Here is a 20,201-nt window from a genome sequence, read left to right on the forward strand (position 1 = left end):
CAACAAGAAAGAATCTTACCCCTCACCCCCTCTCCCCCCACCATCTACAAGGTAAAAGTTAGGAGTGTGCTGAAATACTCTCCACTTGCCTGGATGAATACAGCTCTAACTGGACTTAGGATGCTCAATGCCACCGAGGACAAAACAGCCCGCTTGATTGCTACCCCTTCCATAAACATTCAAACCACCGATGAACAGTGGCAGCTGTGTGTACCATCTCCAAGATGCATTGCAGGAACTCATCAATGTCCCTTAGGCAGCACCTTCCAAACCCATGACTACTATCATCTAGAAGCAGATACCTGTGAACACCACCATTCCTCTCCAGGCCATTCAACATCCTGACTTGGAAATTGTCACTGGATCAAAATCCTGGAATTCCCTCACTAACAGTGCTATGGGCATACTTACATGTCAGGGACCACAGCAGTTCACCAACACCTTCTCAAGGGCAATTAGGGGTGGCCAATAAATTCTGGCCGAGCCAGCGATGCCCACATCCCATAAATGAATTTTTAAAAATTTCCTTCATTGTTCACGTTCCCAGTATCTACTCGTTCAGTCCATAAGGAGAACTATATTAATTCAAGTTGTTTTTGAACTCTTGAGACTTAGAAAAGCCTTGCAGCAAAAATGAGCTTTTGAAAGCATTCCAAAATTCCTAAATACATAATTTAACGGTCAACTGTAAAGTTGTTCTGATAGGTATTACCTGTGAGAGTGACTTGTTCACATGAATTTCTTTTCAGATCACATTTCTCTATTCTCCCAAAGTTTTTGTTGTCATTGGTATACAGGGGAGAACTGACCAATATTCTATAACAAAAACGCAAACATATAAATTAAATAAATCAAATATATAAATAAAATACTAAGTTTCATCATGCTCTCGGTAAAACAAATCACAATTATTCCATCATACTGTCTCAGTATTTAACTTAGAGACTGGAGCTCACCATTGACAACCTATCGGCCGGGCATTGAGTGCAAGAGTTAGGAAATCATGTTGCAGCTATATAAAACTTTGGTTAGGCTGCATTTGGAGTATTGTGTGCAGTTCAGGTCACCACACTATCAGGAGGGCATGGAAGCTTTGGAGAGAGTGGAAAGAAGGTTCATAAAGATATTGCCTGGTGTTGAGGGTGTTGACTATGAGGAGAGATTGAATAAACTAAGATTGTTTACATTGGAAAGACGGAGGCTACAGGGAGACCTGACAGAAATCTACAAAATTATGAGAGGCATAGACAGGGTGGATAGTCAAAGGCTTTTTCCCAGATGCTCAGTTTGGGTTCCATCAGGGTCATTCAGCTCCTGAACTCACGAGAGCCTCGGTTCAATTAAACATGGATAAGAGAGCTGAACACTGGAGATGAGTTGAGAATGACTACCCTTGACATCAAAACTGCATTCGACTGAGTATGGCATCAAGGAATCAATGGGTATCGGGGGGAAACTCTTTGCTGGTTGGAGTCGTACCTGATACAAAGGAAGATGGTTGTGGTGGTTGGAGGTCAATCATTTCAGCTTCAGAACATCACTGCAGATGCAGTATAATTTGGATAAATGTGAGGTTATTCACTTTGGAAGCAACAACACACCCCTGTTCCTGTGCTCAAAACCTCTCGCAATGAAGGCCAACATGCAATTAGCCTTCTTTACCGTCTGCTGCACCTGCATGCTTACCTTCAGTGACTGGTGCACAAGGACACCCAGGTCCCGCTGCACACTCCCCTCTCCCAATTTACAGCCATTCAGGTAGTAATCTGCCTTCTTGTTTTTCCTTCCAAAGTGATTGCTTTATGGTCATCAATAGATTCTTAATTTCAGATTTTATTATTGAATTCAAATTCCACCATCTGATGTGTCCCCAGAACATTAGCTGAGTTTCTGGATTAATAATCTAATGATAATACCATTAGACCAGCACCTCTCCATGATATAATAGAGGCCATTGCCTGATTCGCTCCTGGTTGTGATAACACAAAGGAAGAAAGGACGTTAATCGTAAAGCAGAAGGCAGTGTTCTTTTTCAGGGAATGTAAGCTTGAAATAGACTGACTTGGCCTCATCTCATTGCTAGGGTGAGGTGAGGATTACCCTGCAGAATGTGATTTTTAAAAATTCATTTACATGATGTCAGCATCGCTGGCTAGGTCAGCATTTGTATCCCACCCCTAATTGCCCTTCAGAAGGTAGTAGTAAGCTGCTTTCCTGAATTGCTGCAGTCCCTGGGGTATAGGCACACCCACAATGCTGTCAGAGAGAGAATTCCAGGATTTTGAAACAGTGACACTGAAGGAATGGTGATATATTTCCAAGATGTGGAGATGCCGGCGTTGGACTGGGGTAAACACAGTAAGAAGTCTCTCAACACCAGGTTAAAGTCCAACAGGTTTATTTGGCAGCAAAAAAGTGGCTTTTGCTACCAAATAAACCTGTTGGACTTTAAGCTGGTGTTGAGAGACTTCTTACGATATATTTCCAAGTCAGGATGGTGAGTGACTTGGAGGGGAATCTCCAGGTGGTCGTGTTCCCAGGTATCTATTTCCTTCTCTGTTGAGATGGTAGTGGTTGTGGGTTTGGAAGGTGCTGCCTAAGGAAGCTTGGTGAATTCTTGCAGTGCATCTTGTAGATGATACACACGGCTGCCACTGTTCGTCGGTAGTGGAAGGAGTGAATGACTTTTTGGAAACTGTTCAACCTCCGATGCCTCCAGGCCAGAACCAAGCCCAGCCCAACTTCTGTCACCGAGCTGCAGTGCGCAGATGATGCCTGTGTGTGCTCGCACTCAGAGGCTGAACTACAAACCATTGTCGTTGCATTCACCGAGAATGGGCCTTTGGCTAAACATCCGGAAAATAAAGGTTCTCTACCAGCCTGCTCTTGCCACATAAAACTGCTCATCCCACCATCAAGATCCATGGTCAGCCCCTGGACAATGTGGATCATTTCCCATACCTTGGGAACCTCCTCTCAATGCAAGCAGACATCGACGATGAAATCCAGCATCTACTCCAATGCACCAGTACAGTCTTCGGATACTGAGGAACAGAGAGTTCGGAGAACGAAACCTCAAATCCAGCACCAAGCTCATGGTCTACACAGAAGCCGTAGTTCTTCCCTCTCACTAAAGTTTTAAACTAAAATGGCAGGGGTATGATACAGGGTAAACCATTTAGGACAGTGATGAGGAGAAATTTCTTCACCCAGAGAGTGGTAAGCCTGTGGAATTCACTACCACAGAAAGTAGTTGAGGCCAAAGCATTGTATGTTTTTAAGAAGCACTTAGATATAGCACTTAGGGTGAAGATGATCAAAGGGTATGGGGGTAGGTGGGATCAGGCTATTGAGTTGGATGATCAGCCATGATCAAAATGAATGATGGAACAGGCTCAAAGGGCCGAATGGCCTCCTCTTGCTTCTATTTTCTATGTTTCTATGTTTCTATAAGGGCCTCATCCTACCACGGGTACTCTACCAGCAGTGGGAGCAGAGTGGCAAAGGCCATGTGGGCAGGCTGTCCAATTGAAGCTGGACATGTGGTGGCCATGATGTGGAAATGCTGGTGTTGGACTGGGGTAAACACAGTAAGGAGTCTAACAACACCAGGTTAAAGTCCAACAGGTTTATTTGGTAGCAAACGCCACTAGCTTTCGGAGCGCTGCTCCTTCGTCAGGTGAGTGGGAGTTCTGTTCACAAACAGGGCATGTAATATGCCCTGTTTGTGAACAGAACTCCCACTCACCTGACGAAGGAGCAGTGCTCCGAAAGCTAGTGCTGTTTGCTACCAAATAAACCTGTTGGACTTTAACCTGGTGTTGTTAGACTCCTTAATGTGGTGGCCTACAGAGTGTCCCCGAACAGCAATGGTTGTCCCTGCTGAAGACCCTCAAGCTCTCGCGAGTCTGACCCAACATGTCTACATGTCTTCATTCTAGGGGCCCCTCCATTTTGCCTGGTCCATGTCAGCTGTAGTCTGAGCAGTAGCGATGCTGCCAGTGGCACTGCTGAGTCTGATTGGCCAGCAGCTCTTGGAGGCAGCTTTGTTGGCTTTAAAGGTGTGGAAGCCTGAATGGGGGTGGGGGGGTTCAGTTGTAGGGGAAATTAGAAAACCCAAGTTAAAGGAGGAGGTAAGAATGCAGGTTGGCAATGTGACAGATGGTTACCAGACAATAAAAGAGAGGGACAGAACGGATGAATGTCTTTATGCACCAAGGAATTATAAAGGAGTATGGAAATTCACCAGTAGAACAAATTTAAAAGCTTTGTATCTAAATGCATGAAGCATTCAGAACAAAATTAATGAGTTAATGGTGCAAATAGAAACAGAAGGTGTGATTTGGTGGCGATTACTGAGACATGGTTACAAGGAGACCAGGTCTGGGAATTGAATATCCAGGGGTACTCAGCATTTCGGAAAGATAGACTGAAAGGAAAAGGAGGTGGTGTGGCTTTGCTAGTGAAGGAAGGTATCAGTGCTGTAATGAGAAATGACATAAGCACGGGAAATGAAGATGTGGAATCAGTCTGGGTAGAAATAAGAAATAGCAAAGGAAAGAAGTACTTGGTAGGAGTAATCTATAGGTCCCCAAGCAGTAGTTCCACAGTGGGGCACAGTATAAACCAGGAAATACTGGGGGCTTGCAAGAAAGGTACAGCAATAATCATGGGTGATTTTAATATGCACATAGATTGGAAGAATCAAATTGGCAAAGGCAGCAAGGAGACAGAGTTCATTGAATATATTAGAGATTGTTTCTTGGAACATTATGTTGTGGGACCAACCAGGGAGCAGGCTACTCTGGATTTGGTATTGTGTAATGAGCAGGGATTAATTAATGACCTCATAGTTAAGGGTCCTCGAGAGAGTAGTGACCTTAGTGTGATAGAATTCAAAATTCAGTTTGGGGGTGAGAAAGTGGAGTCCCAGACTAGTGTTCTGCAATTAAACAAAGGAAATTACGTAGGCATGACGACAGATTTGGCCCAAGTAGAATGGGCAGGAAGGCTAAAAAGTAGGACAGCGAATGACCAGTGGCAGTTGTTTAAGGGGATCCTCAAGTCCTCACAACTAAAATATATCCCAGTGAGGAAGAAAGATGGGGTAAGGGGGGTAAAAAAACATCCATGGCTAAACAAGGAGGTCGAGGACAATATTGTGCATGAGACACAAAAGCCCAGTCTGCAGGTACAACAGGTGATCAAGAAGGCAAATGGGATAGAACATAGAACATTACAGCGCAGAACAGGCCCTTCGGCCCACGATGTTGCACCGACCAGTTAAAAAAAAAAACTGTGACCCTCCAACCTAAACCAATTTCTTTTCGTCCATGAACCTATCTACGGATCTCTTAAACGCCCCCAAACTAGGCGCATTTACTACTGATGCTGGCAGGGCATTCCAATCCCTCACCACCCTCTGGGTAAAGAACCTACCCCTGACATCGGTTCTATAACTACCCCCCCTCAATTTAAAGCCATGCCCCCTCGTGCTGGATTTCTCCATCAGAGGAAAAAGGCTATCACTATCCACCCTATCTAAACCTCTAATCATCTTATATGTTTCAATAAGATCCCCTCTTAGCCGCCGCCTTTCCAGCGAAAACAATCCCAAATCCCTCAGCCTCTCCTCATAGGATCTCCCCTCCATACCAGGCAACATCCTGGTAAACCTCCTCTGCACCCTCTCCAAAGCCTCCACATCCTTCCTGTAATGTGGGGACCAGAACTGCACACAGTACTCCAAGTGCGGCCGCACCAGAGTTGTGTACAGTTGCAACATAACGCTACGACTCCTAAATTCAATCCCCCTACCAATAAACGCCAAGACACCATATGCCTTCCTAACAACCTTATCTACTTGATTCCCAACTTTCAGGGATCTATGCACACATACACCTAGATCCCTCTGCTCCTCCACACTATTCAAAGTCCTCCCGTTAGCCCTATACTCAACACATCTGTTATTCCTACCAAAGTGAATTACCTCACACTTCTCCGCATTAAACTCCATCCGCCACCTCTCGGCCCAACTTTGCAACCTGTCTAAGTCTTCCTGCAAACTACGACACCCTTCCTCACTGTCTACCACACCACCGACTTTGGTGTCATCAGCAAATTTGCTAATCCACCCAACTATACCCTCATCCAGATCATTAATAAATATTACAAACAGCAGTGGCCCCAAAACAGATCCCTGAGGTACACCACTTGTAACCGCACTCCATGATGAATATTTACTATCAACCACCACCCTCTGTTTCCTATCCGCTAGCCAATTCCTGATCCAATTTCCTAGATCACCCCCAATCCCATACATCTGCATTTTCTGCAGAAGCCTACCATGGTGAACCTTATCAAACGCCTTACTAAAATCCATATATACCACGTCCACTGCCTTGCCCCCATCCACCTCCTTGGTCACTTTCTCAAAAAACTCAATAAGGTTAGTAAGGCACGACCTACCTGCCACAAAACCATGCTGACTATCACCTATCAATTCATTACTCTCCAAATAACTATAAATCCTATCCCTTATAATTTTTTCCAACATCTTGCCGACAACAGAAGTGAGACTCACCGGTCTATAATTCCCGGGGAAGTCTCTGTTCCCCTTCTTAAACAATGGGACAACATTCGCTAACCTCCAATCTTCTGGTACTATACCAGAGGCCAACGACGACCTGAAGATCAGAGCCAGAGGCTCTGCAATCACTTCTCTTGCCTCCCAGAGAATCCTTGGATAAATCCCATCCGGATGTTGGCCTATATTGCGAAGGGCATAGAATATAAAAGCAGGGATGTCTTGATGCACCTGTACAGGGCATTGGTGAGGCCGCAGCTGGAATACTGTGTGCAGTATTGGTCCCCTTATATGAGGAAGGATATACTGGCATTGGAGGGAGTGCAGAGAAGGTTCACCAGGTTGATACCGGAGATGAGGGGTTTGGATTATGAGGAGAGGCTGAGGAGATTGGGTTTGTACTCGTTGGAGTTTAGAAGGATGAGGGGGGATCTTATGGAGACTTATAAGATAATGCGGGGGCTGGATAGGGTGGAGGCGGAGAGATTCTTTCCACTTAGTAAGGAAGTTAAAACTAGAGGACACAGCCTCAAAATAAAGGGGGGTCGGTTTAAGACAGAGTTGAGGAGGAACTTCTTCTCCCAGAGGGTGGTGAATCTCTGGAATTCTCTGCCCACTGAGGTGGTGGAGGCTACCTCGCTGAATATGTTTAAAGCGCGGATGGATGGATTCCTGAGCGGTAAGGGAATTAAGGGTTATGGGGATCAGGCGGATAAGTGGTACTGATCCACGTCAGATCAGCCATGATCTTATTGAATGGCGGGGCAGGCTCGAGGGGCTAGATGGCCTACTCCTGCTCCTATTTCTTATGTTCTTATGTTCTTAAAGACAAAAACTAAGGTATACCATATTGCAAAGGCCAGTGGCAGGCTGGAAGATTGGGAAATTTTCAAACATAAACAAAGGGATACGAAAAAAATAATAAAAAGAGCTAAGGTAAATTATGAAAGAAATCTAGCGCAAAATATCAAGAAGGATAGCAAAAGAAACTTTTGGTTTGTTCTCACTGGAACAACAGAGGTTGAGGGGCGACCTGATAGAAGTCTACAAGATTATGAGGGGCATGGACAGAGTGGATAATCAGAAGCCTTTTCCCAGGGTGGAAGAATCAATTACTAGGGGGCATAAGTTTAAGGTGCGAGGGGCAAGGTTTCAAGGAGATGTACGGGGCAAGTTCTTTTACACAGAGGGTGGTGGGTGCTGCCGGGGGAGGTAGTAGAAGCAGGAATGATAGTGACTTTTAAGGGGTGTTTGGACAAATACATGAATAGGTTGGGAATAGAGGGATATGTTCCCCGGAAGGGTAGAGTGTTTTAGTTAAGTCCGGCAGCATGATGGGTGCAGGCTTGGAGGGCCGAAGAGCCTGTTCCTATGCTACAGGCTTTATTTGTTTGTTCTTCTTTGTTCTTTTAAAAGCTTCCATAGGTATATAAAAGGGAAGAGAATCGCTAGGGTGAATGTTGGTCCCTTGGAAGATGAAACTGGAGAGTTGATAGTGGGGAACACTGAAATGGCAGAGATGTTAAATCAATACTTTTGATTTGATTTGATTGGATTTATTGTCACATGTATTAGCATACAGTGAAAAGTATTGTTTCTTGCGCACTATATAGAAAAAGAATACCGTTCATAGAGAAGGAAAGGAGAGAGTGCAGAATGCAGTGTTACAGTCATAGCTAGGGTGTAGAAAAAGATCAGCTTAATGCAAGGTAGGTCCATTCAAAAGTTTGACAGCAGCAGGGAAGAAGCTGTTCTTGAGTCGGTTGATACGTGACCTCAGACTTTTGTATCTTTTTCCCGACGGAAGAAGGTGGAAGAATGTCCGGGGTACATGGGATCCTTAATTATGCTGACTGCTTTGCTGAGGCAGCGGGAAGTGTAGACAGAATCAATGGATGAGAGGCTGGTTTGCATTATGGATTGGGCTACATTCATAACCTTTTGTAGTTTCTTGCAGTCTTGGGCACAGCAGTTACCATACCAAGCTGTGATACAACCAGAAAGAAAGCTTTCTATAGTGCATCTGTAAAAGTTGGTGAGAGTCGTAGCTGACATGCAAAATTTCCTTAGTCTTCTGAGAAAGTAGAGGTGTTGGTGGGCTTTCTTAACTATAGTGTTGGCATGGGGGGACCAGGACAGGTTGCTGGTGATCTGGGCACCTAAAAACTTGAAGCACTCGACCCTTTGCACTTCGTCCCCGTTGATGTAGACAGGGGCATGTTCTCCTTTACACTTCCTGAAGTCGATGACAATCTCCTTTGTTTTGTTGACATTGAGGAAGAGATTATTGTCGCCGCACCAGTTCACCAGATTCTCTGTCTCATTCCTGTACTCTGTCTCGTCATTGTTTGAGATCCGACCCACTATGGTGGTGCCATCAGCAAACTTGAAAATCGAATTGGAGGGGAATTTGGCCACACAGTCGGAGGTGTATAAGGAGTATAGTAAGGGGCTGAGAACACAGTCTTGTGGGGCACCGGTGTTGAGAATGATTGTGGAGGAGGTGTTGTTGCCTATCCTTACTGATTGTCATCTGTGAGTTAGGAAGTTCAGGATCCAGTGGCAGAGGAGGAGCCGAGGCCCAGGCCATAGAGTTTGGAGATGAGACTGTGCCTCAGTTTTCACGGTGGAGGACATTAATACCATTCCTACAGCATCGGGTAAGTCAGAGGTAATAGTAAGAGTGAAACTTAGAATAATCGACTTCGATAGGCAAAAGCAAACTGTTGGGATTAAGGGCAGATAAGTCATCTGGGCCTGATGGCCTACATCTTAGGATATTAAAAAAAGTGGCGGCGGAGATAGTGGATCCATTGGTTTTAACATTTGAAAATTCCCTGGACGTGGGAAACATTCCAATGGATTGGAAAAATGCTAATGTAACGCTCTTTTTCAAAAAGGGAGGGAGGAAAAATGTGGGAAATTACAGAAGAGTTATTTAACATCTGTTGTTGGAAAAGTGTTAGAATCAATTATCAAGGAAGTAATATCAGGACATTTGGAAAGACAAAGCACTACCCATCAGAGTCAGCATGGTTTTATGAAAGGCAAATCATGTTTGACTAATTTGCTAAAGCTCTTTGAGGATGTAACAAGGATCCTGTAGATGCAGTATATCTGGACTTCCGGAAGGCATTCGATAAGGTGCCACACAAAAGGTTAATTCACAAGGTTAGATCACAAGGGATTAGGGGCAATTTATTAGCTTGGATAGGTAAATGGTTGATGGACAGAAGACAGAGAGTCGAGATAAATGTTTTTTTTTCTGGATGGCAAGAAGTAACTAGTGAGGTGCCACAGGGATCGGTCCTTGGGCCCCAGCTATTTACAATCTATATTAATGACTTGGATAAGGTATAGAAGGCTCTACAGCCAAATTTGCAGATGACACAAAAATTGGTGGGACCATAATTTGCAATGAGGAAATAAGAACCTTACAAATTAATATAGATAGGTTAGGAGAGTGGACCAAAATGTGGCAGGTGGAGTTTAACCTTGATAAGTGTGAGGTCATGCATTTTGCTCGCAAAAATAGAAAGGCAACTTATTATCTAAATGGGGAGAGACTTCGTGTTGCTCCGGTGCAGAGGGATCTGGATGTCCTCGTTCACAGGCTTGGAGGGCCGAAGGGCCTGTTTCCTGTGCTGTACTGTTCTTTGTTCTTTGTTCTTTGTTCATGAGTCACAGAAAATTAGCATGCAGGTACAGCAGATAATAAAGAAAATGAATGGAATGTTGGCATTTATAGCTAAAGCAATAGAATATAACGGTAAAGAAGTATTGTTGCAGCTATATAAGGCATTGGTGAGGTCACACCTGGAGTATTGTGCACAGTTTGGGTCCCCGTATTTGAGGAAAGATGTAGTGGTATTGGAGGCAGTTCAGAGGAGGTTCACTAGATTGATTCCAGAGATGATGGGTTTGTCGTATGAAGAGAGATTGAACAGTTTAGGCCGATACTCTCTGGAATTTAGAAGAATGAGGGGAGATCAAATTGAGGTGTACAAGATGATTAAAAGATATGGATAAAGTCGATGTGGAGCGGATGCTTCCTCTTGGGGGGCATTCTAGAACGAGAGGTCCTAGTCTTAGGATAAGGGGCAGCAAATTTAAAATAGATCTGAGAAGAAACTACTTCTCCCAAAGGGTTGTGAATCTGTGGAATTCGCTGCCCCAAAGTGCAGTGGATGCTGGGACAGTGAATAAATTTAAGGAGGAGTTAGATTTTTAATTGGTAATGGGTTGAAGGGTTATGGGGAGAAGGCAGGAAAATGGGGATGAGGAGCATATCAAGCCATGATTGAATGGCAGAGCGGACTCGATGGGCCGAATGGCCTAATTCTGCTCCCATATCTTATGAACTTATGAAGCCCCCGACTGCAAGTAATTAACTGCCTGATTGGCATTGAATTCCTTCAGGACTTCCAAGAATGGCCATGGAGGGACTGTCCCTGACTTTTCAGCCAGGACAGGGTGACCGCCACAGTTCAAGCCATTGTTTCACAACCTGTGCAAAGTTTAACCAACAGAATCTGAATAAATACTCTTACCCATGACTGGACTGAATAACATTCTGGCCAAACAGGATGTTATTGTTCTTTTTGAAGTGTGCCTTTATACTGGTATCAATGTTGAAGGTGTCTGATCCATTCAGGGCTGCAATAAGCAGAAAAAGAATAAATTAGGGGAAGGAACAGTGAGCCTGGTAACACTGTAAACTACCTCAGTGCTGTAAATGGAATGATAATCCATTTGTCATATATAACATGTTACTTTTGAAAGAACCTAGCATGAACAAAATTTAGCAAGTAGGACCTTAAATGTAGTAATCTTCAGATTACTCCCAGCTTCATGTGCAAGTGAGTACAATAATAGGAGGATAAGGTAGATGAATGCATGGCTGCACACATGGTGCAGAAGGGAGAACTTTAGATTCCTGGAACACTGGGACTGGCTCCAGGGAAGATGGCACCTGTAGAAGCCGGATGAGTTGCACCTGAACAGACCTTGGACTGAGACCTTTGTGGGGGCATTTTGCTAATGCTGTGGGAGGGCTTTAAACTAGCTTGGCGACACTGCTGCCTCACAGTGCCAGGGACCCAGGTTCAATTCTGGCCTCGGATGACTGTTTGAGTGAAGTTTGCATGTTCTCCCCGTGTCTGCTCCAGTTTTCTCCCACAGTCTAAAGATGTGCAGGTTAGGTGGATTGGCCATGCTAAATTGCCCCTTGGTGTCAGGTGGATTAATAGGTTAAATAAGTAGAATTACCGGGATAGGGCCTGGGTGGGATTGTTATTGATGCAGGCTAGTGGGCCTAATGGCTTCCTCCTGTACTGTAGGGATTCTAAGATATACTCGAGAGGAATATCATGGTGCATACAAAACTGGGAGCGACAGATAGCACAAGAGAATAGTAGGTTAATCGGTAAAGTTGGAGTAAGGGAGAAAATAATGATGTCTAAATCAGTGTCAGTGTTGTGTTTGTGAATGCACAGAGTAAATAAGATTGTGAAGTTATAGGTACAAATTGCTATGTGGAAATCTGATGTGGTGATAACAGAGACCTGGCTAAAGGAAGGGCAGGACTGTGTTAAATATTCCTGGGTAAAGTATGTTTAGAAAAGACAGGAAAGAAAGGAAAGGAGGTGGGTGGAGTATTGGTTAAGGAGAGCGTTGTAGTGCTGGAAGAAGAGGATGTCCCACAGGGTTCAAGGACAGAATCAATTTGGCTAGAGAGCTAAGGGACAAAAAAGGTGCAATTACACTGCCCAGGGTAGCCTATTGACTGCTAACAAGAGGGAAGTATGCAAAGAACAAATCTGCAAGGAAATTAGAGAGAAATCTATTAGAGTAAATACATTTATTAAGAAGGACGTAAGAGGCACATGCTAGTTAGATGCATACACAGCCAGTATCATCAAGCACATTCCAACGGTTAGGATTCAGATAAACTGCTCAATCACTAGAGATCAAGACATAGAATCAGTCTACGTAGAAATAAGAAATAGCAAGGGAAAGAAGCCCTGGTGGGAGTAATCTATAGGTCCCCTTAAAGTCATTCCACAGTAGGACACAATATAAATACTGGGGGCTTGTAAGAAAGGTACCACAATAATGATGGGTGATTTTAATATGCATAATGCTGGATTAATCAAATTGGCAAGAGTAGCCACTAGGGAGAGTTCATAGAGTGCATTAGAGATTTTCTCTTGGAACAATATGTTGTCGAACCAATCAGGGAGCAGACTGTTTTGGATTTAGTATTGTGTAGTGAGGTGGGATTAATTAATTAATGCTGAATGAACAATCATGACCTTGTAATACAGTCTCCTGCAATCAGATCATAGAAGTCCACCACACAACTGGTACTGTCGGCAGGATAATTGTTTCAGACCATTGGAATGACTCTGCAAACAGGGTGAGTATATTTTATTTACCACCCATAGTTAGTGTAGCAAGCCTGCTCAAGGATGGTCCAGTTAAGTATCAAAATTATCTGAAAGGAGAGAACTCAAGGCAAGAGGTGTCAGGGTAGGAGGCAAAGCCACACTGGTGGGCCAGCAGTGCTGAAGTCACAGAGGTAGGCCAAATCCCTACCACATAAAATAGAGGAGGCAGAGAGGCGCAGGCAGGCTGATGTCCAGTTGAAGCTGCGCAGGGAGGCCAGATCCCTTGTTATGGTTCAGGTTAGAAGCTCCAAAGTGCTTTATGGAGTCTGCCCGAACCATAAGTTTTGCATCTTGAATTTGGCTAGGGTGAGCATGGTACGTTTCACTTCAGGTCTGATTCAAATAACCCAATAGGGAGCTTTTATCAAACAAAGTTTATTTAAGAATATAGTTAACAGGCATAGAAAGAAAATTAGCAATACCTTTTAAACAATTACAAACAAAAAACAGAAAGAAAATAACCACAGTAATGTATGAACCCTTAATTGAATATTAAAGCTGTTCCAACAATCAAAAACCTTTCATAGACAAAACTCTTTACACAGGTTTAGCTCAGCATAGATTAAAATCTCACTTGACTGGAATTGAGTCTTTCTAATGCTGCACTTTCCTTCTGGAAGGCAAAACGTTGCCTTGAGATAACCAGCAGAATTTCCCAATAGAACAAGGAGACGGAGAGAGAGAGAGACTTCAGCTTCTTTCTTTCTTGATGCCCCTGCTAAAACTAAAAACTAAACTGCAGCCTCAAAACTCTTAAAACTGAAACCTTAAACTCACTGGAAAAAAAAGTCCAAAAACACATGTCCTTTCCTCCTAACAATGCAGGATTGTAAAACTAATCCCAGAGTAAACACAAACAACCCCATTTAAGCCACTTAAGAAGCAACAACAGGGCAATTCCAGTCAAGTCCCACTGAAGCTATGAGCTGCAGAAATCATGTTTTAAAAAAAAACCTTTCTACAAGTGAGACGAACACCGCATCCTAGATAAATAGAGGAGGTAGAACCATGCCGACGAACTAGAATGGTTGAAGCTGCATGGACAGACTACAGTCAGGAAAGACAGTTGTTGAAGCCACACTGGTGAGCCTAGTTTAGTTGAAGCCACACAGGTAGGTGAGATTCCCAAAAGGTACCAACATAAACAAGTTGATAGGAGCCATGCATGTTCAAGAAAAAAACATGCACAAGGAAGAACATCATCAGGATTCAGAGGAGGAGACAGCTGAGCATAACAAAGGGGAAGATCCACCCCTATAGAGAATCATAGAATCATACAGCGCAGAAGAGACCCTTTGGCCCATCGAGTCTGCACCAAACATTAGAAACACCTAAGCTTCCACCTTATCCCATCTGCCAGCATTTGGCTCACATCCATGAATGTTATGATGTGCCAAGTGCTCATCCAGATACTTTTTAAAGGATGTGAGGCAACCTGCCTCCATTACCATCCCAGACAGTTCATTCCAGACTGTCACCACCCTCTGGGTAAAAAGATTTTTCCTTACATCCCCCATAAATCTCCTGCCCCTCATCTTGAACATATGTCCCCTCATGACTGACCCTTCAACTAAGGGGAATAGCTGCTCCATAGAACCATAGAACATTACAGCACAGAAACAGGCCTTTTGGCCCTTCTTGTCTGTGCCGAACCCTTTTTCTGCCTAGTCCCGCTGGCCTGCACCTGGACCATATCCCTCCACACCCTTCTCATCCATGTACCTGTCCAAGTTTTTCTTCAATGTTAAAAGTGAGCCCGCATTCACCACTTCATTTGGCAGGTCATACCACACTCCCACCACTCTCTGTGTGAAGAAGCCCCCCTAATATTCCCTTTAAACTTTTCCCCCTTCACCCTTAACTCATGTCCTCTAGTTTTTTTCTCCCCTAGCCTCAGTGGAAAAAGCCTGCTTGCATTCACTCTATCCATACAAAGAACAAAGAACAAAGAACAGTACAGCACAGGAAACAGGCCCTTCGGCCCTCCAAGCCTGTGCCGCTCCTTGGTCCAACTAGACCAATCGTTTGTATCCCTCCATTCCCAGGCTGCTCATGTGACTATCCAGGTAAGGCTTAAACGATGTCAGCATGCCTGCCTCCACCACCCTACTTGGCAGCGCATTCCAGGCCCCCACCACCCTCTGTGTAAAAAAAACGTCCCTCTGATATCTGAGTTATACTTCGCCCCTCTCACCTTGAGCCCGTGACCCCTCGTGATCGTCACCTCCAACCTGGGAAAAAGCTTCCCACTGTTCACCCTATCTATACCCTTCATAATCTTGTACACCTCTATTAGATCTCCCCTCATTCTCCGTCTTTCCAGGGAGAACAACCCCAGTTTACCCAATCTCTCCTCATAGCTAAGACCCTCCATACCAGGCAACATCCTGGTAAACCTTCTCTGCACTCTCTCTAACGCCTCCACGTCCTTCTGGTAGTGCGGCGACCAGAACTGGACGCAGTACTCCAAATGTGGCCTAACCAGCGTTCTATACAGCTGCATCATCAGACTCCAGCTTTTATACTCTATACCCCGTCCTATAAAGGCAAGCATACCATATGCCTTCTTCACCACCTTCTCCACCTGTGTTGCCACCTTCAAGGATTTGTGGACTTGCACACCTAGGTCCCTCTGTGTTTCTATACTCCTGATGACTCTGCCATTTATTGTATAACTCCTCCCTACATTATTTCTTCCAAAATGCATCACTTCGCATTTATCCGGATTAAACTCCATCTGCCACCTCTCCGCCCAATTTTCCAGCCTATCTATATCCTGCTGTATTGCCCAACAATGCTCTTCGCTATCCGCAATTCCAGCCATCTTCGTGTCATCCGCAAACTTGCTGATTACACCAGTTACACCTTCTTCCAAATCATTTATATATATCACAAATAGCAGAGGTCCCAGTACAGAGCCCTGCGGAACACCACTAGTCATGATGTGGAACACCACTAGTCACAGACCTCCAACCGGAAAAAGACCCCTCCACTGCTACCCTCTGTCTTCTATGGATAAGCCAGTTCTCCACCCATCTAGCTAGCTCACCTTTTATCCCGTGAGATTTAACCTTTTGCACCAGCCTGCCATGACGGACCTTGTCAAACGCTTTACTAAAATCCATATAGACTACATCCACGGCCCTTCCTTTGTCAATCGTTTTTGTCACCTCCTCAAAAAACTCAACCAAATTTGTGAGGCATGACCTACCTCGTTCAAAACCATGCTGTCTATCGCTAATGAGATTATTCAGTTCTAAATGCGCATATATCCTATCTCTAAGAATCTTCTCCAACAACTTCCCTACCACGGACGTCAAGCTCACCGGCCTATAATTACCCGGGTTATCCTTGCTACCCTTCTTAAATAATGGGACCACATTTACTATCCTCCAATCCTCTGGCACCTCACCTGTGTCCAGCGAAGAGACAAAGATTTCTGTTAGAGGCCCAGCAATTTCATCTCTCGCCTCCCTGAGGAGTCTAGGATAGATGCCATCCAGCCCTGGGGATTTGTCTGTCTTAATGCTTCCTAAAAAATCTAACACTTCCTCCCTTGTAATTGAGATTTTTTCTAACGGGTTAACACATCTCTCTGAGACACTCCCAGTCAACATGTCCCTCTCCTTTGTGAATACTGAGGCAAAGTATTCGTTTAGGATCTCACCTATTTCCTTTGGTTCTAAGCATAATTCCCCTCCTTTGTCCCTGGGAGGTCCGATTCTTTCCCTAACAACCCTCTTGTTCCTAATGTATGTATAAAATGCCTTCGGATTCTCCTTAATCCTGTCTGCCAAGGACATTTCGTGACCCCTTTTTGCCCTTCTAACTCCCTGTTTCAGTTCTTTTCTACTTTCTCTGTATTCCTCCAGTGCTCCATCTGTTTTTAGCTGCCTGGACCTCATGTATGCCTCTTTTTTTCTTTTTGATTAGACCCACAATTTCACTGGTTATCCACGGCTCCCGAACCCTACCTTTCCTATCCTTATTAATATCCTTCCTGTAATTAGGTGACCAAAACTGCACACAATACTCTAAATTCGGCCTCACCAATGTCTTATACAACCTCACCATAACATTCCAACTCTATTACTCAATACTTTATAAAGGCCAATGTACCAAAAGTACTCTTTACCACCATATCTACCTGTGACGCCACTTTTAGGGAATTATGTATCTGTATTCCCAGATCCCTCTGTTCTACTGAACTCTTCAGTGTCCTACCATTTACCTTGTATGTTCTACCTTGGTTTGTCCTTCCAAAGTGCAATACCTCCTTATCCAGTCTGTCCATGTCTCTCATAATCTTGTACACCTCGATCAGGTCATAGAGTCATAGAGTCATAGAGGTTTACAACATGGAAACAGGCCCTTCGGCCCAACTAGTCCACGCCACCCTTTTTGTTTTAACCCCTAAACTAATCCCAATTGCCCGCATTTGGCCCATATCCCTCTATACCCATCTTACCCATGTAACTGTCTAAATGCTTTTTAAAAGACAAAATTGTACCCGCCTCTACTACTACCTCTGGCAGCTTGTTCCAGATACTCACCACCCTCTGCATGAGAAAATTGCCCCTCTGGACCCTTTTGTATCTCTCCCCTCTCACCTTAAATCGATGCCCTCTAGTTTTAGACTCCCCTACCTTTGGGAAAAGATATTGACTATCTAGCTGATCTATGCCCTCATTATTTTATAGACCTCTATAAGATCACTCCTCAGCCTTCTATGCTCCAGAGAAAAAAGTCCCAGTCTATTCAGCCTCTCCTTATAACTCAAATCATCAGGTCCCGGTAGCATCCTGGTAAATCTTTTCTGCACTCTTTCTAGTTTAATAATATCCTTTCTATAATAGGGTGACCTGAACTGTACACAGTACTCCAAGTGTGGCCTTACCAATGTCTTGTACAACTTCAGCAAGACATCCCAACTCCTGTATTTAATGTTCTGACCAATGAAACCAAGCATGCTGAATGCCTTCTTCACCACTTTGTCCACCTGTGACTTCACTTTCAAGGAGCTATGAACATATACCCCTAGATCTCTCTATTCTGTAACTCTCCCAATGCCCTACCATTAACTGAATAAGTCCTGCCCTGGTTTAATCTACCAAAATGTATCACCTCGCATTTATCTAAATTAAACTCCATCTGCCATTCGCCAGCCCACTGGCCCAATTGATCAAGGTCGCCCCTCAGTCTTCTCTGCTCCAATGAAAACAACCCAAACCTATCCAATCTCTCTTCATAACTTAAACGTTCCATCCCAGGCAGCATCCTGGTGAATCTCCTCTGCACCCCCTCCAGTGCAATCACATCCTTCCAATAATGTGGTGACCAGAACTGCACACAGTGCTCCAGCCGTGGCCTAACCAAAGTTCTATAAAACTCCAACATGACTTTCCTGCTTTTATAACCTATGCTTCGATTGATAAAGGCAAGTGCCCATATGCCTTTTTCACCACCCTACTAACATGCCCTTCCGCTTTCTGAGATCTGTGGACACACACCCCAAGGTCCCTTTGTTCCACACAATTTCCTAGTATTCTACCATTCATTGAGTGCTCTCTTGTCAAATTATTCCTTCCAAAGTGTATCACCTCACACTTTTCAGGGTTAAATTCCATCTGCCACTTATGTGTCCATTTGACCATTCCGTCTGTATCTTCTTGTAGGCCAAGATACTCCACCTCACTGTTATGCATCCATTCAATCTTTGTGTCATCCGCAAACTTACTAATGATATGATAGAGTACAGTCACCTACCTCCGCCATGTGAGAATCCATCACCTACCCCCATGGCCCCTATGTCAGTAACTATCAGGAAAACCAAGATTCTTCCAACATCTGAAAAATGTAAGCTTAAGGCTGAGATGTGACCATAGGAGGATGCTGAGGAAACAGAGGAGAAGAAGGCAACTGTGATTGAGAAGGTAACTGAGGTTACCCATATGCCCTTCAGCCCCTTGCTATTTCAAAACAAATGTTTCTCAAAGAATTGCCGAGAGTTAAACCCCAGCATAACAATCCAGACTTCTGGACTAAATTGCAGAAATGTAGGATTTTCACGCAATGCTCCCTATTGACATACATGTCTTCGAGAAGGCAAAATGTTCAAGGGGATGTTTGGGGAAATTTACCCCAGCAGATAAGGGATGGAGTTTGGGTTAACCATAAGGGTGTTCTTGATTGAGAAACGGTGCAAGGCATATTCAGGGACTTTGAGAAAATAGTTAAAGAAGCTTTGGGTATAGGAGAAACAAACTGGGGAAGTATAACATCAACTGTCCAAAGGAAGAGTGAGTCAGTAATGGATTATGCAGAACAGAAGACATAATTGCAGGGAGGTTGATATGACACCAATCCATATTCTGGGACTGGACCACTCTTCAAGGAAACAATATCCCATTAAGCCAGCAGCTTTGGAGTACAATACAAAGCCTTGAGCGGAACAGATAATGTAATAAAATAGTAAAAACGCAGACAGGGTGACTACTTTGCAGAACACCATTGGTCCGTCCGTAAGCAGGGCACAGACCTTCCTGTTGCTTGCCATTCCATCACACCACCCTGCTCTCCTGTCCACATGTCCGTCCTTGGCCTTTTACAATGTTCAATTGAAGCCCAACCCAAACTGGAGAAACAGCACCTCATCATCTGACTGGGCACATTACAACCTCCTGAACTGAACATTGAGTTCAACAACTTCAGAGTATGAACTCTCTCCTCCACCTTTACCCTATTTCCATTTACTTTATTTCTTGTTTTCATCTTATTCATCCATTTTTATTACTTTATATTCTTATTTTTATTTTTCCATTTCTAAAATATCACTTCTCAGCTTGTTTTCCAACCCCCCCCCTCCCCCCCCCCACCCCCCGCCCACTCTCCCACCCCACTAGGGCCAACTGCCAATTTCCTCAGGTTGTCCTTTGACACTCTGCACCTTTATTCTCATTCACGCATTCCGATCTCCTAATGGATACTCTTAGCACCATTCCCAGTCCTTTTCATCACTATTTACATTTCCTTTGTCTTTTTGTCGATGCCCGTCCTGTGAATTACGGCCACTCAAACACTGTCCCCTCTCACCCTCATTGTATAAATCTTGTCCGATTTTCCTTCTCTTCAGTTTTGACGAACGGTCATCCAAACTTGAAATGTTG

At 44.1% G+C, this 20,201-nt stretch overlaps 1 protein-coding gene across 2 annotated transcripts in view; it reads right to left on the reverse strand.

The window, feature by feature from the left end:
* LOC144501157 (integrin alpha-E-like) overlaps nucleotides 1-20,201 on the reverse strand; it is a 377,113-nt gene that overhangs the window by 313,112 nt on the left and 43,800 nt on the right. Inside the window, exons 2-3 of one of the 2 annotated variants that reach the window (XM_078224555.1) lie at nucleotides 11,137-11,242; nucleotides 713-816 (exon numbers count right to left, since the gene is read on the reverse strand). In XM_078224555.1, coding sequence (XP_078080681.1) covers nucleotides 713-816; nucleotides 11,137-11,242 — 210 coding nt within the window. The remainder of the gene's footprint in view (nucleotides 1-712; nucleotides 817-11,136; nucleotides 11,243-20,201) is intronic. The other variant, XM_078224556.1, reaches the window with a different exon arrangement.

Source organism: Mustelus asterias, chromosome 12, assembly GCF_964213995.1.
Source record: "Mustelus asterias chromosome 12, sMusAst1.hap1.1, whole genome shotgun sequence".
Taxonomy (NCBI): Eukaryota; Metazoa; Chordata; class Chondrichthyes; order Carcharhiniformes; family Triakidae; genus Mustelus; species Mustelus asterias.